Below are 24,177 nucleotides of genomic sequence, written 5' to 3'. Positions count from 1 at the left end.
GTGGTAAAAGCTAGGAATATTTTAGTCATTGGTATATATATCTAAGTAGCTGAAATCACATGAGTGAAAGAGCGCACCTGGGAAAAGACTGGGTAGAGTTGTGATTATTCAGAGCAGAGTAGATTATTCTGTTGGTAGATTATGTAGTTGGAAAAGTCATTTTAGTTTTAAAGATTTTATTTTTTAAAAAACTACCTGCATCATATTTGTGATATGAACAATAGCGCTCAAAGAATTAGAAAATATTGACAGTATGTATAGGAAATAGACTGTTGTTATCAAAATTCTCAAGTTAAAATAGACTTCTCTGTGGGGATTATAACTGTATGGTAGAAGATCTTAAGGGTTTTTCCCTTTTTTCTCCTTTTAATATAGAAGAGGGAAACATTAGATATGTTTTTAAAAGTTGCAGAAATAATGCTGTAGGACAAGAAGCATTGTGGCTGAAGAACACCAGCAGCTGAGGGCAGCTGGGGCAGCTGGAGGAACTGCAGGAAAGACAAGAGCCTGATGGGAGCCAGGTGAACACAGCATCACCAGTGCCAAGGGACAGCGTCAGGGCTGCAATGAGTTCAAACAAGAGAAGTGTCTTGAATTTGGTATTGAGATAGTGCTGGTCACTTTGATATTCAACAGTCTTAATGCAGATCTCCAAGCAGTAGAGGGGAGGTGTGGCAGAGGGAGTGAAGGAGTAGAGGGAGCAAGAGTTTTGATGAAGAGAGGAGGGAAGATGCTCAGCATTTTTGTTAAGCCTGATTCAGTTTTGAAAGTTTTTAGAATTGTGAGCCTTTTTTTTTTTTTTTTGTTTATAGCTGTTCGTTTAAATCTTTAATAGGAAAAGAGCAACATGGAAATAGATATGACATACCAACTAAAAGTTATGCAACAGAGCTTGGAACAAGAAGAGGCTGAACACAAGACTACAAAAGCACGGCTAGCAGATAAAAATAAGATCTATGAATCCATCGAAGAAGCTAAATCAGAAGCCATGAAAGGTATGCACATTTAAAAGTTTTCCTGCAATATCTTCCCCCAAAAAAAGATTTGAAAATGACACTGGTCTAACTAGCATATAAGTTAATGAGTATTTTGGACCCAAGTATGATGAAGATGCTAGCTGAAATTGCTCTGAGCCATTTGATACTGTTATCTAACAGAGTTAACTTTCCTGCAAACCAATTTTTATCTTGGAATTAGGGTAATTTTTAGGGTAATTTAGGTTTCCCAGCTGACCATTTATAATTATAATGTTTTTTTTTAAAGTTCTTTTTTCTTGTGAAAGGCTTAAAACTCAACAGAAATTGCATTTCATATTTAACAACCTAGCAAAAAATAGTCTTTTAATTTTTACATGTAACTGAATTGTAGATTAAGTTTTTGTTTAAAGCATTAATTCAGGATCATAAGAAATAAAATGAGTGCTTTATTTAGAAGTATCTAGTTAGAAGGAAATTAATGAACAATGTTTCCTTGTCCATGGCTTAGTAAAGAAAATTGAATTTTTTTATTACAGTGTAATTTATGCACAATAAAATATGTATTTATGCAATTATCATCCAACACAAGATATAGAATATTTGTCACCTCAGTATATTCCTTTTTGTCTTTCTATTCTGTGCCCACATTATGTGATTGTTTTTCTAAAATGAGTACATTGATTTATTGGTTACACTGAACTGATGAAAGTGAACCAATCCAGTGTAATATAAGTACCATTTTTCAAACTGTTCCAACACTAATAGAAGATACTTGATGACTTCTGTATGTTACGCATGAGTATACAAAAATTAGATGGTATTCAAATCGGGGTCTGAAGCATTTGGTCTTTCTGCTGCATGTCATTGCCTTCTTGGATTAAGAACATACTAACCAAATAATTATTAGCAGCACAACCTTGTCTAGTTAAACTTTGTATGCTTTGTTTTCTATAAAGGAACAGTAATGGTGTTGTTAGGTTACTGTGAAAATCAAGTGTAGTCACATGTAGTATTAGTGATACATGAAGAATTTTCATTTTTCCTCACTTCCAAATACTGTTCATTAACTGAAAATTCATAGGTTTAATTTTAAACTAATAAAACTTTAGATAATAATTATAGGTATGAAGGAGTGGAGGAACCTTAACTGAATTTGAACTAAAATTTAATTTTAAACTAATAAAACTTTAGATAATAATTATAGGTATGAAGGAGTGGAGGAACCTTAACTGAATTTGAACTAAAATTCTAATCAGTACATCAAAAGGTGATCCTTTAATGACTTGCAATTCATATTGAAATCACTTTTTTAGGTATAAACTTTGCTTTTCACTTGAAGATTAAAGAACTTTAAAAGCTTTTTCTTATTTATGAAACAAATTAGAAGTTTACAGCTAATCATTCACAAAAATAAAAGAATGTATAAAGAAAAATGCAAAAGATGACCCATAATCCTACTATTCATGATAATATTTTGTGTATTTTCTACACTTTAACTGTTAAAAAAAAAATGATGAATATTAACGAGTGCTACACATGTATTAACTCACGAGGAAAGTAGATACTGTTCTTTTCCTAGAGATAAGAAACCTGAGTCCCAGAGAGGTTAACTTGCATGATAAATAGAATCTACCCTGGAGTGTTTCAAAGTAAAAATAGTAACACTGAGAGACATACTAGCAGAAAGTAGTAAAAAAGTATTTATTTAAAGACATAAGCATTTTATAGAATTACAAAATGAAAATATTTTGTTTCTGTGAGAATTGGTGTAATATTGCGAACTGTGATATATTTTACATCCTGCAAATAAAACTCTTTATTTTCAAGCATAAAATTCTTGCTATTTCAAATGTATTGAGAGGAGTGATAAAAATATTCTAGAAACAAATAAAAATATAATAATGAAGTAGCATCATTTACTTTCATTTTTATTGGCACTGTATCATATCTTTGATATGCTCTTTTATTTGTAAATTCATGATCATGTCCATTCTCACTGTAATAGAAATGGAGAAGAAGCTTTTGGAAGAAAGGACTTTAAAACAGAAAGTAGAGAACCTATTGCTGGAGGCTGAGAAAAGATGCTCTTTATTGGATTGTGACCTCAAACAATCACAGCAGAAACTAAATGAGCTCCTTAAACAGAAAGATGTGCTAAATGAGGATGTAAGTATGAATTTTACTAATGAATAATAAGCTAGTTAATGAAGCAATAATAAACTAGGTTTATTTGTAAAGGTCTAATGGTGAGTTCTTAATATTTTATAATTTTAAAATTTCCCTATTGCTGGGTATGGTTGCTCATACCTGTAATCCCAGCAAATTGGGAGGTCGAGGCAGAAGGATGGCAAGTTATGAGGCCAGCCTCAGCATCTTAGCCCTGTCTCAAAATAACAAACTGTAAGAGCTGGAGATATAGTTCAGTATTAAAGTGCCTCTGGGTTCAATCCCTAGTACCAAAATGAACAATAACAACAACAACAACAAAAAAAAAAACCCACAAATTTTTCTTTAAATGTTTTATGCAATCTGTAGGATACATATATAAAATATTCTGTATAATACACTTGTTGTTTTTATTAGATTTTGATAACATAATAAATGAATCATAATTTAATAATTTTAAGTTATTTTTACTTCAAAACTGTGGGGGTCTTGTTTTTTGTTTCGGTTTGATTTTTGTTTGTTTTGATACTAGGTTCAGCTGAACCTTAGGGTGTTTTATCACAGAGACACATCCCCAGCCCTTTTAATTTTCTGTTTTGAGACAGGGTCTCACTAAGTTGCTTAGAGCCTTGCTGAGACTAGTCATAAACTTGTGATCCTCCTGCCTCAGCCTCCCACATTACTGGAATTAAAGACATATGTATAAATTTTTTAAAAATATTTTACTGTGAAATGAATGGGCTACCTGAGGGCAGAAATCTATTTTTCATCACCATATTTGCTGCCAACTTCATTGATAAGAAAAATCAAAACAATTTACTTATATACCAAGTATTCAATCTATTTTTTTAGGTTAGAAACTTGACATTAAAAATAGAGCAGGAAACTCAGAAGCGCTGTCTTACACAAAATGACCTGAAGATGCAAACACAGCAAGTTAACACACTAAAAATGTCAGAAAAGCAGTTAAAACAAGAGAATAATCATCTCATGGAAATGAAAATGAGCTTGGAAAAACAAAATGCGGAACTTCGAAAGTAAGTTAATTGAGACAAAGTTTCAATACGCATAATTATGCACATGTAAATCATATTAATTTTAGTTTATCTGGGGATTTTCTTTTGACTATTCTACTTTCTTGATCACATTTTCTCTTTATTTTTGTACAAGTATTATGTTGAGTGCTACTGTTGTCTTTTGAGAAGATTATATGTTTGCCTACCAATTTTTATACTACTGCCACCTAATCAAGGTACAGTGGTAGAGAAAGTATACAATTCATAAAAGTAAATCTCAGTATATTTGTAAAAGTGTCATTTTCCTGATTTAGATCTAAAAACAGGATTTTCATCCTCCTGGGCATTCTTTACTCACCCTGAGAAACCTAGTTTTCAGATACAATGAATCTTAGTTGCTTGACATAAATGGCAGATCACAGCTCACATATGTGTTCATTAAAACTGATAACAACTGACTGGCCACAGTGGTACACATCTGTAATTTTAGCAGCTTTGGGGGCTGAGGCAGGAGGATTGCAAGTTCAAAGCCAGCCTCAGCAACTTGGCAAGACGAGACCCTGTTTCAAAGCAAAAAATGAAAAAAAATTTGCCTGGTATGTGGCTCAGTGGTTAAGCATCCCTGGGTTCAATCCCAAATTATACCCCGTCTTCCAAATGACAGTTTAAAACATACATTTCATTTAGTTGGTGTATTGATGACATCATCAAATTTCATCTCCTCTCAGGGAAAGGAATAGCAACCATATGAGTTTAGAATTAGCATGAAAATGATTTGATTTCATGGATTCTCTGAAAGGGCTTCAGGGGTTTCTTACACCATAATTTCAGAGTAAATGATTTAAAATGTGTATTACTTATTTAAGCCTTTGTTTTGATGTCTTCACAGAGAACGTCAGGATGCCGATGGGCAGATGAAAGAGCTCCAAGATCAACTTGAAGCTGAACAGTATTTCTCAGTAAGTTCCAGATACATTAATTTGAAGTTGCTGTATTTATAGAACTTTTTTATTTCTTGTTTTAGAACCAGGAGAATGATTTTGTATAAACTAGATTTAAATTAGATTTTTAGATGGGATGTGTAATATCCCATAACTCATTTAAAATACTGAGTAAAAAGAAATGTAGATAATTTAACAGAACTCTGTTGTCATTGCTAGAAAACTAATTCTAAGCACATGCTATACAACACCTATAAAACTGATTAAAGGCATTGCTTTTTGAATAATACACTTTTATTGTAAAATTGTCATTTTAACATTTGAACTTTTTAAAAAAATTATTCTGGGTATTGAACCCAAAGGTGTTTAATCACTGAGCAACATCCACAGTTCTTTTTATATTTTAATTAGAGACAAGGTCTTGCTGAGTTGCTTAGGGCCTCAATAAGTTGTTAAGGCAGGCTTTGATCCTCCTGCATAAGCCTCCCGAGCCTCTGAGACATTTGTACTTTTTTGAGATCAGTTTTAAAATATGAAATGAGCAATTATCACCCCTGCTCCATTGATTTAAATCAACAAAATTTATGTTTACAAATTAGTAATATTTTTCCTTTCTTTTTCATCCTACCAATCTATACCATTCAGTAAGAAATATCACTATATTATTCAGTTGGAAATCATGCTTTTAAATTATTAACTGACTTTTGGGGGGAAGGTGATGGGTACTGAACCTGGGGTCTAATGCATGTCAAATGTGCTCTACCAGAGCTACGCTTCCAGCCCCAAGTGAACTTTATCATATCAGTTGATAACTAGAAAATAGGAAGACGTATTAAACTATTAATTTTCTCAGGAGCACAACATTACTCAACATTAAGAAAATATTTGTATGTGGTCAGTGATTTCTCTGGGTAGGTTTTAGATGTAGACATAATATTTCTGATGACCATGATACACATTTCTTTGTGTTTTGCTTCTTAGACCCTGTATAAAACACAAGTTAGGGAACTTAAAGAAGAATGTGAAGAAAAGACCAAACTTTGTAAAGAATTACAGCAGAAGAAACAGGAATTACAGGATGAAAGGTAAGGACAAGACTTTTGTCCCTTGTTCATAGATACATATATTGCTGCTAGAACAGTACTCTGTATTCACCAAGTAAAAATGTGTTGATGAAGTGAGACAAAAATATGGACTTCTAAAGTGAAAATTGAACACTAAAATGACATATTTTTAAGAGGGGTGGAGGTATGTTTAGCATGCACAAAAACTGTGGGTTCAATTCCCCAGCACTACCCCCTGAATTTTTTAATGATACATTCCTAAATTATAGGGACTCCTTGGCTGCCCAGCTGGAGATCACCTTGACCAAAGCAGATTCTGAGCAGCTGGCTCGTTCAATTGCTGAAGAACAGTATTCAGATTTGGAGAAAGAGAAAATCATGAAAGAACTGGAGATCAAAGAGATGATGGCTAGACACAAACAGGAGCTTACTGAAAAAGATGCTACAATTGCATCTGTAAGTAAAATTCTTGGGGTTTTATAATAAGTAAATTGTTAATGTCATAAATTACTTAGTAGCACTAGTACAGTATTACAGATGTATATGAAAAATTGTTATGTTCTAGCTGTTAAGATTTTTAGTTCAGTTAATCTCTTACTTCTCCCCTTGTTTCACACAGAGTCTAGCTAAAGAAAATTTCCAAGAAAAGTAAAATATCAAGTAGTTGGGTTTCCCCTATCAAATATGCAGGCATGTCAAAATGATACAGTAAATTGCAAAGTGTGACATTAGAACAGGTCTGTCCAGTCCTGCTAGAAATGAATACTGATGCTAGAGGAAATTTTATAATCTATAAAGGAACTTGTATATGATGGAAATAGCAATATACAAACCAGAAGGAAAGGACACAAATTTAATAAATGATTGTAGAATAACTATATTTTAATGTGGAAAGGAATAAAATTAGAACCTTACCATTTCACACACAAAAGTAAATTCTAGCTATCTTTACAATCTAAATATGAAAAATAAAAATTTTGAGCTATTAGAAATGAATCCAAATTTCACAAATATGACAAAAGACAACATAAATAAATGACAGGGACAAGATACATGTAATGTATTTATTAAACAAGGAACCAGTAGTATCTAGAATATACAGAGAATTCCTGCAGTTCAATAAGAAAAGGTTAAACAGTGCAGTAGAAAATTTGGTCAAAAAAGGAAAACTTACATATATAAGAAAATGCTTTGCCTCCTGCTCTCCTAGAAAGGGCTAGATAAAGCAGCTTTGAAATGCCAGTTCACACCCATCAAATGACAGAAATTCAGCACCTCACAATAGCAGTTGTTTGAAAGATGTCTGGAAAACGGTATTCTCTTTCACTGCTGTGGGAACTTTAATTCAGTATGTGATTGTATAGTCAGGTATATAGCATGGCAGTGTCAGGCAAATTTTAACCATACATAGAATGCAATTCAGAGAAAGTCCACATTAAGATAAGTATGCTAGAGAAACTTTAGCACAATGCTTATAGCAGCATAAATGTTTGTAAATAGCCAAAACTGAAATCTCTTATTAATTGAATGAATGGATATATTAAGTGTGGTAGATGGAATTACTCTATCTGTTAAAATGAATTAGATCTTTTTATTAGCCATTTAATTTTTTAATATGATGCCAAGTAAAAACAATTGCAAAAGCTGGGCCCGGTGGCGCACTCCTGTAATCCCAGCGACTCAGGTGGTTGAAGACAGGAGGATCACGAGTTCAAAGCCAGCCTCAGCAAAAAGCAAGTTGCTAAACAACTCAGTGAGACTCTGTCTTTAAATAAAATACAAAATAGAACTGGGGATGGAGCTCAGGGGTTGAGTGTCCCTGAGTTCAATCCCCAGTACCCTCCCCGCCAAAAAAAAAAAAAAAAAAAAAATGGAGAAAGATAAATACAGTGTGACTTAAAAATCACTAAATGTTCTTCAGGAAGGAAGAATAGAAATAGAATTTGGAAGAAATACAAAAGGCCATCAACATCTTCAGTACTGTTTCATCTTCTGTTTCAAAGTAATGTTCTGAAAAAATATTAGTTTTTATATTCATTTATTCTGCATAATGAGAATGCAGAGTTTGTATTTCCTTTTCTTAGTTTTTTAAATGTTTTTCTCATTTTAAAAAATGCTAAGGATTTGTGAAAGAACAGCAAATTTTTGGCTTCTTTGGGTGGTATATATAAAATTTGCTAACAAAATTTTCATCAGTAATAAAGTTTAGTAAGGGCAAGAATATAAACATGGATAAGCTCAGAAAAGCAAGAGATTTAGCAACTTTCTGGGGTTTTCAATGTGAATTACTGTTTTATGACTTACATTTTGTATATTGGTGTTTTTTTTATTTCTCTCACTTTCGTTTCTTAGCTTGAAGAAACTAATAGGACACTTACTAGTGATGTTGCCAATCTTGCGAATGAAAAAGAAGAATTAAATAATAAACTGAAAGAAGCTCAAGAGCGTATGTACTTACAAAGAATATAGTTTAATATATCTGATGTCTACCACTTGCTGTAGTCAGTAGTGTAATTTTCACATTTTCCCATGTTTCAGAACTATCAAGGTTGAAAGATGAAGAGATAAGTGCAGCAGCCATCAAGGCACAGTTTGAGAAACAGCTATTAACAGAGAGAACACTCAAGACTCAAGTATGGACTTTAAACATGATTTTGAATCTTATTTTCATTCATCTTTTACTTCCAGCATTACAGATTGGAAGCAGTCATTGAATGTATGAATATTTGTGAACAGTGACCTGAATTTTCTCAGATTGGGAGAAGTTAGATTTCATTAATATTGTCCAATTCAATGTCTGTTAAAGTTTTTCCTAATTTTCCAATATGGAATCACAGTTATTCCTAATCTTTTATTGTAATCTAATAAGTTGTTCTGCCTTTTAGGAAACTGTAGGGCAGGACTGTTTGGTAACAGCCTGACAAAATTTTTAAAAGAAACCTATGATCATTAACCACCCCTCTGCCAGTTCCTCCGGTTGTGTATACAGCTCAAATGAGTGTAGGTAGTAGGTTCTTTTCTCTGTTGTTGAGCAAAGTATATTTTACTAATGTGATGCCAATGCTGAATTCTGTTCCTCCAGATAGAAAAAAAAAAATCTTACTATTAAAGTCTTCCTTGGAACAAAAGTTGAAATGGTAGACAATGACATGAAATCAAAACGATTATTATTTATTTATTGACTTTTATGATGCTGGGGGTCAAACTTAGGGCCTAATGCATCTAGGCAAGTGCTCTACCTCTGAGTCACACTTCCAGGCTCCTATAAATATTTTAAATTACACTTCTCAGAAACCATGAGAGTAAAAACCAAGTATGAGTTAGGATAAAGAAGGACAATGAGTAATAAAGAAAGTGTAGTGTTCAAATAGTGTAAGAAGTGTTTCTTTGTAATCCTGTGCTTAAAGAAGGACATTATTAATGGTTATATTACCTGGAATTGGTGAATTACCAAGAAGTGATCAACATAATTTATTTCATTTGCATACTTATTTTTACATTTTTAAGGCTGTGAATAAATTGGCTGAGATCATGAATCGAAAAGAACCTGTCAAGCGTGGGAATGACACAGATGTGCGAAGAAAAGAGAAGGAGAATAGAAAGCTACATATGGAACTTAAATCTGAACGTGAAAAGTTGACCCAACAGATGATCAAGTATCAGAAAGAACTAAATGAAATGCAGGCTGTAAGGATACTATTTGGACTCTAAATTGAAGATTTCTTTTTAAGAAATAGAATTACTCTAATGTCTGTGTGTTTGACTACTTATAGAACATTTCTATTAATAGTTATTAAGATAAGAATAAGAAAGACAGTAGAATGAATTGGACATCACTTTCCTGTGTTCTTATATGAATACATGACAAGTGTAACTCCACATCATGTACAACCACAAAAATGGGAAGTTTATTCTATGTATGTATGGTATGAAAATACATTCTACTGTCACGTGTAACTAAAAAGGACAAATAACCTTTAAAAAATCATTAATAATATTGAATAAGATGGAAAATATGAGATGTATTCTACCTCGTTAATTTAATTTAATTTCTTACAGCAAATAGCTGAAGAGAGCCAAATTCGAATTGAACTTCAGATGACACTGGACAGTAAAGACAGTGACATTGAGCAGCTACGATCACAGCTGCAGGCCTTACATATTGGTCTGGATAGTTCCAGTATAGGCAGTGGACCAGGGGAGGCTGAGGCGGATGATGGATTTCCAGGTACAGATTTGCTTTCAGCCCTTAAGTTTGTCTTAATTATAAATTGGTTGATTGTTTTAAATCCTGCGCCTAACTTCCTTCTTGAGGAAAAATGTTTATCCTGTCTTTAAGGGGAAACCTACTTCTTGGAGTGGTAGTTCAAATAACATTTTGGACTTTTATTTTTTTTTTTTTTACAATATTTTTCATAAAGAAGCAAACATGCAAAAGAAACCTCTACATATTTAGATATTTAATTCGTTATACATTATATTGTAGCTCTCTTTTAAAGCTTTTATTTTATTTTCTCTTCTTTCTGCATTCTTACTTCTCATATGTTGGGTGTTTAGTTCATATCACTCAGTCACATACTATGGAATCCATGTCATTCACCTACCAACGTTCCTCTACTTCTCTCAATATTGCCACTAAGCCTTCCAGTTCTCACATGCTCCTTGACTCTGATTCTGACTCAGAAGAAGACTCTTTGCCTAACTTACCCATATCATCGGAACCTAATGGTACAGGTGATATCCTAAAAATCTTTGTCTTTGGAGTTTTCCCCGCTGCCCTTAATTTTAGTCCCTTTGAAATTTTTTTATAATATTAACTGATATTCACTAACTCTGACTAACTGTAGACTTAGTTAATAATGAACTGCTGCATGAACAAAGTATTTTTAAGGCATTTTTATAATGAATTGCTATTTTAATAGATCGTTTATTGTGCTGATATAATTATAAGAACATTATATTACATAAGATTGTATGGTACCAGGGATAGTGGTTCATGCCTGTAAATCCCTGTGGCTCAGGAGGCTGAAGCCTGAAGATCTCAAGTTCAAAAACCAATCTCAGCAACTTAGCAAGGTCCTGAAGCAACTCAGCGAGACCTTGTCTCTAAAGGACTAGGGATGTGGCTCACTGGTTAAGCACCACTGGATTCAATCTCTGGTACCCAAAAAAAGAGTGCATGGTTTTATTGCCTATTTCATCCATTTTTAACTAAGAAATTCTTCCTGAAGTTTCATGTCAGGAGTGACAGAGCAAAAATACCTGTAGGCTATTGGAGAGAATGTGTTTAGGTTTGTCATTGAGCACTTAAAACCTATTGGACACTCCACTGGGCCTTTAAAGGACATGAAAAAAATCTGACTAAGCCTTACCCTAGAGGGGCTTGTAGTTAAGCCTCTAACACAGTTGACACATAATGGATGTTAAATAATTGACAGTTACTTCTATTGTTAGAATAACCTCCCAAAATAGTATTTCACTTACTTCAATAAAAGATACTGATCAAGCTGAGTGGGTGGCTCATACCTGTAATCCTAGCAGCTTGGGAGGCCAAGGCAGTAGGATCAGGAGTTCAAAGCCAGCCTCAGCAACAGCAAGGCACTAAGCAACTCAGTGAGACCCTGTCTCTAAATAAAATACAAAATAGGGTTGGGGATGTGACTCAGTAGTTGAGTGCCCCTGAGTCAATCTCTGGTACCCCCCTTCCAAAGAAGAGATATTGATCAAATGTACTAGAACAAATTCCAAGGACTTAGACACTTTCTTTGTGGAACTAGAATTTTACTCATTTTGTTATTTTGGAGTTTAGAAGTCTTTTGATTATATTGTTTTTTTGTTTCTGGTAAAGGCGTTGAACCCAGGGATGCTTAACCGCTGAGCCACATCCCCAGCCCTTTTTATATCTTATTTAAAGGCAGAGTCTCGCTGAGTTACTGAGGGCCTCAGGCTCCAGAGCCACTGGGATTGCAGGCGTGCGCAACGACGTCTTATTGCTGTTTGTTAACCAAGTTTCATCTGCTACAATTTTACTTCATTTTATTATAGCCATTTTGAAAGACCATATTCTCTGAAAACATTACTCATTTAAAATGTTTTCTCAAAAATGCATATTATATTTTTAGTTAGGCCTTCTTTCAAAAGAAAAATAAAAGATCCTAATGCAGATGTTAACAGTGAGAATAAAGAGCTGTTAAGTTTTGGTGATTTTGTTTTGGGGGGGTTTGTTTGTTTGTTGTTTTGTGTCTTGTCTCTTAGATTTTTGCCAGTGCATGAATTTAATCAGTGGGACATTTGACTACATAAAATTGAAGACTATTTATTTCCATTGTGCTACACCCTGGGGGCTGGGCATGTGGCTTAGTGGTAAAGCACTTGCTTGCCTAGCGAGTGTGAGCTTCTGAGTTCAAGCCTCAGCACCACTGTGGAATAGCCTGGATTTTGTTTGGCATTGCATAACTTGCTTCTACCAATCCTGCATTATTTGTGTCCCAGACAATGCACAGTGATAAATTCTGAAGGGACTATTTGATTGGTCTTGTGGCTTCCATATTAAAATTATGCTAAATTCTTCATTATATGAAGAAAATTTTCATATTTATCCTTACAATCTTGTGCTTATTTATAGAATCGAGGTTAGAAGGATGGCTCTCCTTGCCTGTTCGAAACAACACTAAGAAATTTGGATGGGTTAAAAAGGTAATTAGTACTTTTGAATATGGTTCGTCTCCCCCCCCCCCCGCCCCTTTCTGGTTTAACTCCAGCCACTTCATTTTCATAGTTGTAAGACGTACATGACTAAACCTTTTAGTCAAAGAACACTTGTTTATACTTTCCAATTTAGAATGATGTGATTTTATTTCTCACTGTAAAATTTTTTTTCTGGCTGGGGTTGTAGCTCAGTGGTAGAGCACTTGCCTTGCATGTGTGAGACCCTGGGTTTGATCCCCAGCACCACATAAAAATAAACAAATAAAGATATTGTACCCATCTACAACTAAAAAAAAATATTAAAAAAAATTTTTTTCTTCTGTTTTTCATGGAGTTAGGAAAATATAAACCTGTTGACTTTGGTGATTTTGCTGTTTCATATGCAAAACAACTCTGGATATGATAGAAAGATCCATTTAGTTCTTTTCTTCTGTTACTGTAATTTTGATGTCATTGTGGGTTTTTTTTGTTTTGTTTTGTTTTTGTTTTTGTTTTTTTTGTGTGTGTGTATATGGTGCTGGGAATTGAACCCAGGGCCTTGTGCAGGGGAGGCAACCCCTCTACCAACTGAGCTATATAGCCCCAGCCCATTATGTTCATTTTTTTACACTATTGGATCCCAAAGCTATGTCCAAAAAGTAATTGACTTTATCCCCCTGTTTGCTTATTTAAAATAGCTACAAATTTATTGTTATTTTAAGAAAGACTTTCCTGAGGCTATATTAACACTTTTTAGATACTTAGGTATTTTGTGATTCTTATTGCTAACAGAATGTATTTTCAAAAAATCAATAAATATGGTGTGTAACTTTACTTTATTCATTGATTTCTTTCCCTCCCTCTTTCTAACAGTATGTGATTGTAAGCAGTAAGAAGATTCTTTTCTATGACAGCGAACAAGATAAAGAACAATCTAATCCTTACATGGTTTTAGATATAGAGTAAGTATTTTTACTAGAATAGTTAGAGACTATCTCCTCATATCTTTTTAAAGTGTGGTAAGAACGTCCGCCTGACCTTTTCTCACAGAGTAATACTGTTTGTTATTATTCATGGAAAAGCTCAGCTAGCTCCTCCTGTCCTGATGTTATTTTCCTTATAGTCTCCTTCTCCCCAGGAAAATCTGGAGGATAGGATTATCTGAAACGTCTTTATTTCATGGGTCTGTAATGTATTGTTTTCTGAAACTAAATTAGAAAATTTGGTTTCCTGGAAATTTCTGAAAATATTAAGGATTAATAGAAGAAGATACTCTGTGAGCCTCTAACATGGGTCAAAGTGTTCAATTTCTTACATAAGTTAGGGTAACTATTGGAATTTGATCCTTGGGTAATATTTTATTCTTTTATGAAAAATCTTTTGCAGCAAGTTATTTCATGTCCGACCAGTTACACAGACAGATGTATACAGAGCAGATGCTAAAGAAATTCCAAGGATATTCCAGGTAAACATAATCTGTTTTGTTTTTTCACCCTTGGAGGTTCCCACATGACAAAACATATTAAATTCCTTTCTTCTCTGGATACCTTCAGTTGACCTTTCTGTTTCAGTCCCATTTAAAAATTATTTTCTTTTGTGCTTATTCTGTTGGGGACATCTCCATTTCTCTCTCGATAATTTTACTTATTAAAAGCTGTGTAGTGTGTTTACACCATGTTTCTCCCCAGGTTGGTTGTGATTTTTTTTTTTAAAGCATGAACTTTTTCCTGTTTGGGGTTTTATAATCAGCTCTCTCTGGAGGCACTTATGAAGTTAAACTTTGTACCCAGTGACCCTTTTATTTCCTATTTAACATGAAGCCAAATGATTCCCAGCAATTTAGTATTGAGTTCCCTCTGTATAGACACTACCTGGTGTCTTGTGGGAATTGCCCTCTTGATTTCTGGGTGCTTACAGTGTTTATGTGGAGTATATTGTACATCCTTTTCTCTTTTTTCCCTCCTTCAGCTAAGTACATGTCATTTTTAAAAAGGTGTACAGGGCTGGGGCTGTAGCTTAGTACCAGAGCACTTGTCAAGCCTCTGTGAGGCACTGGGTTCAATCCTTAGCACCACATAAAAATAAATAAATAACATCAAAGGCATTTTGTCCATTTACAACTACAAAAAAAAATTTTTTTTTCTTTAAAAAGCTGTACATATGGGAATCACTTTGTTTTCTGTTCTTAAGAAGAACATATATGTTCTTTGTGTATGTGCTGGGGATTAAACCCAGGACCTCCTGCATGCAAGGCAAGCACTGTACTAGTGAGCTGAGAACCTCTACCCAGTTCTTATCAGGTGATTGGGGTATTTTTTTTTTTTTTTTTTTTGGTTTGTTTATTTTGTGAATCTGTTGGTGGTTTTTTGATGGGAAGCGGGTATCCTGGAGATTGAACCGAATGCCTGGGTCCACCAATGACCTACTACACTCCCAATTCCCAGGTGATGATTTTGAACAATCTGTTTAAGGATTGGACCTGTGAATTTCACACGATTTATCTTTTGCTGGTCCATTCTGATAGTGTTGCTGAAGCATAATAAGATTTCCAGAAAAATCTATGAGACAGCATTTGAACAAAATTATTTCTTTTGAAATGCAAAGCTAAGTGACCCTGTAATGACTTTTCACATAGCTTTTCTTTAGGCAGAACCTGCTTAGATTTGAACTTCAAATGCATTTTCTTTTTACAGAGTAATTTCAGCTAAATTGATTTTATTTACACTACCAGAGTTGTTTCTACATTTAAAAAAAAACAACAAAACTTACGTCTAGAAATGATTGTTCTTTTGATAGATTCTGTATGCCAATGAAGGAGAAAGTAAAAAGGAACAAGAATTTCCAGTGGAGCCAGTGGGAGAAAAATCTAATTATATTTGTCACAAAGGGCATGAATTTATTCCTACTCTTTATCATTTCCCAACCAACTGTGAGGCTTGTATGAAGCCACTGTGGCACATGTTTAAGCCCCCTCCTGCTTTAGAGTGTCGCCGTTGCCATATTAAATGTCATAAAGATCACATGGACAAAAAGGAGGAAATTATAGCACCTTGCAAAGGTAAATGAGAATTTCTTACTGCATTAGTATTATTTATGTTCAGATCATTTTAAGCACATTAATTGATTCCAAATATTTCTTTATAGTGTATTATGATATATCAACGGCAAAGAATCTGTTGTTATTAGCAAATTCTACAGAAGAGCAGCAGAAGTGGGTTAGTCGGTTGGTGAAAAAGATACCTAAAAAGCCCCCCGCTCCAGACCCTTTTGCACGGTCATCTCCTAGAACTTCAATGAAGATCCAACAAAACCAGTCTATCAGACGGCCAAGTCGACAGCTTGCCCCAAACAAACCAAGGTAATAAATTAAAATTTGTGATAAAAGTTCCTTTATTAAAATTTTGTTATTTATGTCCATACTAATTCAAACTATAACTTTACTTCTTTCTTTTAATTTTTTTTTTTTTTGTAGTTGTAGATGGACAGAATGCCTTTATTTTGTTTGTTTGATTATTTATTCATTCATTTATTTATTTTGTGGTGCTGAGGATCAAACCCAGTGCCTCACACATGCTGGGCAAGAGCTCTGCTATTGGGCTACAGCCCCAGCCCTCCTTCTTTTTTAAAAAATTCTATTTGTTTTTGCATCATTGAGGATTGACCCCAGGGGCTTGCAGGGCTAGGCAAGCCCTACACTGTACCACCAAGCAATAGCCCCAACTCTTACTTGGTATTTTTATGAACAATGGAATACCAAATATTTTTAAAGGACTTGCTTTTGACATATTTTTGCATATAAACATAATGTTTTCAGGTTTAATAAACACATTGACTAATTTAGTGACTTGGGAAATGGCATCTCATTGCACCCAGATCTTCCACTGTGTTTCATACAGCTAACTTTCTTTTCTGATAGGTGACTTGGGAGGCAGAACTGAAATCGGATTCAAGCTTAATTTACTTCTATAAGTTTAAAGCAGTGACTTGTCTGTGACTTAAACAGAAACATAGACAAGATTTTAAAATATAAATATTAACTAGTGACTTGAAATTCAATAGAGTTAAGTTAGGAATGTTCATTAAGCACAAAAGCATTATAATGGAGCCATTTTCATGTGACTACAATAAGTCATTTAATAACTTTCCATTTGGAATATCCATGTCTTGGCTTACTAGCTACTGCAGGGTTTATAAGCATTAGTATTAATTGAGCATGAGGATTTGGTCAACTAAGGAAAAAGTATATGCTTAGTTCAGAAATTTAATTTCAGGTATCCTTTTTGTTCCCTAAAACAAGACCTTTAGTATATGAATAATGATGATTGGCTGTATTATCAGAAATCTTACTCTAACCACAAATAACTTGTATGAAACTTTCTTGAAACTAATATCTCAAGGAAATAATTTAGAATGACAGAGTTAGAATGGGTGTGTCATCAGTGAAAATGTTATTTTGTGTGAGGTATGATAAAACTAAATATTTAAAAATAGTGTTTATATGATAGTAACAAAGTTAAAGAAACAAAAATTCAGAAACATTAAAGACCATTTCATGTGTCTTGTGTAAAACATCTAAAAATTAAGTTTTTGTTTTTAATTTTGTTGAACTATTAATGCATAAGTGCTATTTTAATACCTTATGTCATAGTCTGTTTTCTCTTGTTTAAACTCAGTATCACAGACAGGATAATTTACAAAGAAAAGAGGTTTATTTAGATGTGGTTTGCTGGGAAGTCCACGGCACCAGCATCTGATGAGGGCCTTCCTGCCGTATTATCACGTGGCAGAGTGTCTCACATGGTGGTACAGCCAGCTGCCAGAGAGAGCTTGCTTTTTACAGTGTAGCTGTTACCATAGTAACCTGTTAATCTAGAACTAGACCCGAAGTAGCATAGTCTTGTCATCTTTTTTTTAAAATTAATATTCCAGAAGGGCAAACAGTTTGTTTAAATCTGAAACTGGAACAACCCTATTCCTTTTGATATAAGTTAATGATTTCCTTGAATGTGATAACATACAGAATTAGTTGATGAACCATTTTTCAGACCAAGTGTGGCATGCTCTCGTTGACTTAACCTTCTGTTTTCATGCTCACTGATTTATGAATAACTTCTTTTGCCTCCACTCCAAATTAACATTATGGTGTATTTGAAAGCACATTTACTTTTGATTTTTGTCACTTTTTTTTTTAACTTGCCCTGCCCTTCAAATCATTCTTCATTTTTTTTTTTTTTTTGATCTGTTGTACCAACAGTAAGTAATAGGGATTTCTTTCTCTCATAATCATGCATATAGGTAAAACTAATATTAAAACTAAACAATGTATGGAGTATGCTTTGAAAAATCTTAAATTTCATGTACTCTAAAATTCTAAACATAAAAGATGGGCACATTTAAAGTATAATCAGATTTTGGGCTGGGATTGTGGCTCAGTGGCAGAGCACTTGACTAGTGTGTGTGAGTCATGGTTTCAATTCTCAGCACCATGTATCAATAAATAAAATAAAGGTCCATTGACAATTAAAAAATATTTAAAATATATATATAATCAGGTTTCGTTATGCCTCTGAAACATCTCTTCCACTGTTTTTAACATCAGTGTCTCCATTGTTCCAATAACTCACAAATTGTTTTACATGTATGTCTTCCAGGAGTCACCTACAATTGGTATTTTTTTTTTTAAGAGAGAGAAGAAAGAAAGAGAGTTTTTTTAATATTCATTTTTCAGTTTTCAGTGGATACAACATCTTTATTTTACTTTTATGTGGTGCTGAGGATCAAACCCAGCTCCCCTGTGCATGCCAGGCGAGCACGTTACCGCTTGAGCCCACATCCCCAGCCCAACAATTGGTATTTTATTTTGGGTGTTTATGTTTTCATTTTAAGAGCCATGTACACAAATTGGAAGGCATATAGAAGAGAATGAATGAGGTTATTAGTAGGTCATATGAAAGTATTGTACATGTAGTACATGAAAGAAGCAAAGATATTTTATTATTTAAAAAGAAAGAAGAATTTCCTTGGAAAATGTATTGGAACAAACCCAATTAGAGAGGTACATTTTCAGTTCAGTAAGGGAAACCTATCAGGCATTCAGGGATTTCTAAAATTGGAAGAATTGGCTTATTCTGGAACAGTGAGTTCCCTATCACCAGATTTTTGCATGACCTTCATGCCCTCTCAGTGGGCCCTAAGTGAGACTTTGCTGGAGCTGCTTACCTCTGTATTTTCTGTGCAGACATCAGGTTTGAAGACATTAGATGGAATGTTCTCTAGGTGGTCTAGTTTCAGACGAGATGACCTTTAACATTCTGCTCGTTCATATCATACTATACAGATGGGTAGAGATGGTAAAGAGTCATCCAAGAAAACATAGGGATAGAATTTCTGGTGTTTTAACAGCAGTGGTTTAATATCTAGCTTTTAAGGGGTTTTTTTTGTTGTTGTTGTTGTTTTGTTTTGTTTTTTAATATTTATTTTTTAGTTGCTGTTGGACACAATATGTTTTATTTATGTGGTGCTGAGGATCGAACCCAGAGCCTCACACGTGCTAAGAGAGCACTCTACCGCTGAGCCACAACCCAGCCCCTCTAGCTCTTAAGTTTATGTATACTTAATATTAGTCTTAGTTGGACTTAGTTGAAAACCAGTCTGGCTTTAGTTGAACTAATACACTTGGTTTTCTTCTTAAAACACCTCTTTGGCTTTGTTAGGCACATCCTATGCATATATTTGTGTACATACTAAATAAAGCATGTCCATAAATATTTGCCTAATCTTTTGATGGTATCTTTCTTTGTTAACAGTTGCTCTGTTATCTGTTTTCCTTTAGCATCTGTGACATTCTAGATTCCAATCAGCTCTTACTACATCACTTCCCCTTTTCTCTAGTGAAGTGATTAAAGTAATAGATGAGTGGTAGCTTTAATTATTACATAAAAGAACTGTTTTGAATGCTCATTATATGCCAGGTCCTCTTCTGAGAGCTTTTGCTGTACTTACTTACCCTCAAAACCACCATGAGGTAGCTATTCGTACCTCCACTTAATAGATAAGAAAACTGAGGCACGGTTTTGCCCTAGATCACACAGCAGAAAGCTGTAGGGTTATGAATTTAGGTCCAAATAATTTGGTTTCAGAGCCTGCACTATGAACTACAACACTCCACTATTGGCCTCTCTGTGGTATAAATAGAAGTTAATTGACCATTTAAGAAGCATAATGTATAGAAACAGTATTCTAAATGAGTGCTACCTTGATGATTTTCCATTAAAATTAAGATACTGTGCTGGAAAGTAGGTTTTTTAAAATAAAATGCTAATTTGATGAAGACAGGGAGATAATAATTTGTTTCAATACAAGACACAAAAGTACTGGCCTGGCTGGGGTGCATTTCTTGCTCCTTTCCCCCTGGGGTCTTTTTTTAAAAATACAATATTTAAACCATTCTGGAAAATATAAAGCAGAAATTCAACTAGTGCTCATTGTGGTGCTATCTGGTTTTAAGGGGGAAAATGCCAGCATAATTAAAACTTCAGAGTGAGGAGAGCTTTTGTGTCATGGTGATCTTATATTCATTCTTTTCTACTTCTAAGTGCTAGAAAGCTAGCAGACTAATTATTTGGGAAAAATGATAAAGTTGTATATAACTTAAAAGTGTTGAAATAAGCCCACTAAGTAAATGGAATAAATTAAGTGACTATATAGAGACTACTATTCTGAAATTACAGCCTTGTAAAAGTTTGAAACACTATTTTACAATAAGTTAAAATACCAAATATTTTCAACGTATATATGAAAAGTCTGGGTTGATATTTTTGTACATAAAAATATTTTAGATGCTGATGGATGTAGCTCAGTTGCAGAGTATTTGCATGCAAGAGGCCCTGGTTTCAGTCCCTAGCATTGCAAAACAAACAGGATGTCTTTTAAATCATTAACTGCCTTATCTTAATATAAAAGTAGTGAAAACCATTGAGGCACTACTCTAGAAGTAGCTTTTAAAAGTAAAAATGTGATCAAAATAATTATTAAGCAAAAAATTACAGCTATAACATAAAACCATTTCTCACCTGCCAAACTGGCAAGGATTAAGAAACTCAGTTTTGTAAGATAGAAGTGAATGTTCTTGTGTATTGCTGGTAGAACTCAAAATTCAGTGCACCCTCTGAAGCATTCTTTGTTAGTCAGTCTCGAAGTCCTGAGTTGTAACTTACCAGTTAATGGAGGAAACAGGCAAACGGATAATTGAACTGCCCTATAAAATGTTGCCTGCAATAGAGACATGGAACACCAAAGGAAAGCATGGTGAATTCTGCTGGAGGTATGAAGGGAGGTCTCGAACCCAGCACAGTGGTGCACACATGTGATCCCAGCAGCTTGGAAGGCTGAGGACTGCAAGTTCAAGGCCAGCCTCAGCAACCTAGGGAGACTCCGTCTCAATAAATGTGGCTCAGTGGGTAGAGTGCCTCTGGGTTTAATACCCAAAATTGGGGTGGGAGTAGCATGAAAGGTTTACAAAAAATGGAGAATCGTTAATTTTCCAGGCAAACAAACAAGGGCAAAAACAATTCCAGGCAAAATGTCACATGCAGAAGAATGAAGCTGTCAGAATTACTCATGTGTGAAACAAGCCACAGTGGGGTCAGGAGCAAGTGACGGTAGGAAGTGGTAGAAGATGACATGATGCTGACAAGGAAGTTTTGAACCTAACTTAAGAACCAGCTACACGTTGCTGAGGAACTTTGATTTTGTTCTACAAATAGAGGTATTTCAATGAGGGATTGGTCTGTTCAAACTTAATGAGACCCTGAACTGAGAACTGACAGTGAAAATGGAGGAAAGAAACATAAATTCAAAAAGATTTTTTAAAGTTGAAAAAACCAAAGTTAAATGACTGAATAGAAGGGATGAAAGAGAGGTCTTAGGGAAGTCCTATCATGTATTGCACACAGCAACTGTGTGACTGGACTGTGAAACTTGAGATTGTGGCACTGACACATACTTCAGAGCTTCTGGAAGGGTATGAAATGCTGATTTTTCATAAAATGTGCTGAAACTGAGGCTTACCTATAGTAATCTTCCAGGAATCTAGGAAGCCCTACCTGTAGTAATCTTCCAAGTTGAAACAAAAGGTAAAAGTTACTTTAGCCTCATAAAATTAGTGTATACCAAGCTGTGATCTGCAAATAGATAAGTAAAATTATATCAAAGTTTGTGTTTGTTTATTTATTTATTGGTACTGGGGATTGAACCTTGGGGCCTTAACCACTGAGCCCCCCATCCCATCCCTTTTTTATATTTTCTTTAGAGACAGGCTCTTACTGCTTAGGTCCTTGCTAAGTTGTTGAAGCTGGCTTTGAACTCAGGAGCCTCCTGCTTAAGCTTCCTGTACCACTGAGATTACAGGTTTACACCACCGTGCCCCACAAAGTTTGTTTTCTCAGATTTTCCTTGTTCTGCCACTTTAGAAGACAAGAATTTTAGTTGGTTTGTTTAGTTTTAAGATAACATCCATAAACCTGTTTTGTCAAAGTTTCAAAGAGCATTCAGAAGATCATATTCTCTAAAGTTGAGAACCACTGACATAGTGATCCCAGGTGAGATTTTGGGGACCAGATGAGTTCCTTGGCACAAATCAATGAATGTCACAGTTATAAATAATGAACAATAACTCCTATTTTTTTTTTTAATACAGTGATTTCAGTGTTACTGATTATTGGATTGGAGAGAAGACAAAACCCCAGCACTAAGTAAAATTTATTTAGCCAAGATAAGTTGTCCATGTCGCTTATATACCTGTAGCTTTTCCTTTGTGTCTACCTTTTCATATGTAGAGCATAGGTGTTGGTGACCCCCTGAGCTGGGTAGGGCACTGTTGGTATTGGAAAGACTGTGTTCCTAGGGTGTCACTCCCCTATTCTTCTAGGCTTTGTGGTGCTATTGTGGAGAAATGTGAGCGGGTAATCTAGGCACTACTGTGAAGGGAATATTGGCAGCTGTTGAGCCTTCATGTTTCTCAGACTGAGTAGCAGGACAGTCACATCTTTATCTGGGCAGTGGTGATGAGTAGGAGGAAGCAGATTGTATGATATTTTCCCAAATATTATCTCTGCCTTCAGTTAACTAGTATTCTAGAAAGCGTACCTGGCCAACATAATTGTGTACATTTACATACAAAGGGAAAGTTTTCTTTTATGCATCCATCTTAATTTTAATTCTGTTATTGGTGAAGGGAAAGTGAAAATGCTTACAGCACATTTGAAATACGATTTCTCAGTCATAGCATTAAGCTGTAGTTTATAAAGAATGTTAAGAATATAAATTTGCAAACCTCCTATTGCAGATTGCTTGATTTGGCATTTAAAGACTGGGATTGGTCATTTGATGATGTTGATGATGGTGATGATGATGACGATGTTTTTGATTTCTGAAGAAATAAATGGGGTAAATCAAAAAAATGGAAAAAAAAAGTTATTTTAGCATTTCCGTGTAGAGCATGTGGTTTGCAGTTGGGCTTTCGTTATTTTTCCGCTAGTTTTGAAATTTTGTAAAGTTGCTTTTAATAGTCTATGTTAAAAAAGAGTTTACAGAAAAGTTTCTATTGAAATTTCCATGTGAAGTATAAAAGTAAAATGCTATGTTCAGATTCTCTATTGTCTATAAATTCTCAGTATTGTCAAAATTAAAAATTTTTATCTTGGGAATGAAACATGTAGAAATAACACAAGGAGCTAATTCTGGTACTTTCTATTCATTCCAAAGAAGCCATGTTCAGAGAAGTAAAATTACAGTGTTCTGAAGCTCCTACAGCTGCACTAGTTTGTGAACATAGCATGGGATTACTTTCCTCCTCCATCCCTTTCTCCTCCCTCTTTCCTTCTCTAGTTTGCAAGAATTCAAACCATAAAAACTTTCTAAGTTTACTAAGTGCTGTGAAATTGCTATTTCTGATTTGGCTTTCTTTGTGATGTGATGAGATGTTGCAAGAACTCAGTGTTACCCTTGCTGAAGAATGCTAATGATATGCTGTGAAAATTCCTGTGCTTTTAGAAAACATCAAATAGTGTGGTTAATAGTGATTAAAGGAAATGGAATGAAAGTTGAGCCTCATGACCTCGATCTTTTACGTAGACCGTGTTTAGAGGAAGTAATACCTGTCTTACACTAAGTCAGCATGTTGCAAAACGTGTACTTACATCATGTGATATTGGGATCTGTTTATATGCAGGTTTTATGGAGCATCTTTACTACAACATTGTGTTTGTTCCTGTTTCATAAATAAGAAAAATGTGGCTTAGGGCCAAACAGCCAAGTAGAACTTGGC

The 24,177-nt window shown here is 34.5% G+C and overlaps 1 protein-coding gene across 1 annotated transcript in view; it reads left to right on the top strand.

Annotated features, from left to right (window-relative positions):
• The window catches only part of Rock2 (Rho associated coiled-coil containing protein kinase 2), a 142,439-nt gene that overhangs the window by 114,319 nt on the left and 3,943 nt on the right, over nucleotides 1-24,177 (top strand). Inside the window, exons 18-33 of the mRNA XM_076834028.2 lie at nucleotides 836-995; nucleotides 2,983-3,143; nucleotides 3,996-4,180; nucleotides 5,049-5,118; nucleotides 6,082-6,185; nucleotides 6,434-6,620; nucleotides 8,517-8,610; nucleotides 8,703-8,797; nucleotides 9,672-9,851; nucleotides 10,224-10,392; nucleotides 12,790-12,860; nucleotides 13,725-13,813; nucleotides 14,238-14,316; nucleotides 15,648-15,909; nucleotides 15,996-16,209; nucleotides 23,197-23,297. Coding sequence (XP_076690143.1) covers nucleotides 836-995; nucleotides 2,983-3,143; nucleotides 3,996-4,180; nucleotides 5,049-5,118; nucleotides 6,082-6,185; nucleotides 6,434-6,620; nucleotides 8,517-8,610; nucleotides 8,703-8,797; nucleotides 9,672-9,851; nucleotides 10,224-10,392; nucleotides 12,790-12,860; nucleotides 13,725-13,813; nucleotides 14,238-14,316; nucleotides 15,648-15,909; nucleotides 15,996-16,209; nucleotides 23,197-23,284 — 2,208 coding nt within the window. The 3' untranslated portion in view covers nucleotides 23,285-23,297. The remainder of the gene's footprint in view (nucleotides 1-835; nucleotides 996-2,982; nucleotides 3,144-3,995; nucleotides 4,181-5,048; nucleotides 5,119-6,081; nucleotides 6,186-6,433; nucleotides 6,621-8,516; nucleotides 8,611-8,702; nucleotides 8,798-9,671; nucleotides 9,852-10,223; nucleotides 10,393-12,789; nucleotides 12,861-13,724; nucleotides 13,814-14,237; nucleotides 14,317-15,647; nucleotides 15,910-15,995; nucleotides 16,210-23,196; nucleotides 23,298-24,177) is intronic.

The sequence above is a fragment of the Callospermophilus lateralis genome, chromosome 14, assembly GCF_048772815.1.
Source record: "Callospermophilus lateralis isolate mCalLat2 chromosome 14, mCalLat2.hap1, whole genome shotgun sequence".
In the NCBI taxonomy this organism is placed as follows: Eukaryota; Metazoa; Chordata; class Mammalia; order Rodentia; family Sciuridae; genus Callospermophilus; species Callospermophilus lateralis.
Note: the sequence above shows the minus strand (reverse complement) of the source record. Positions and strands in the feature narration are given on the sequence as shown.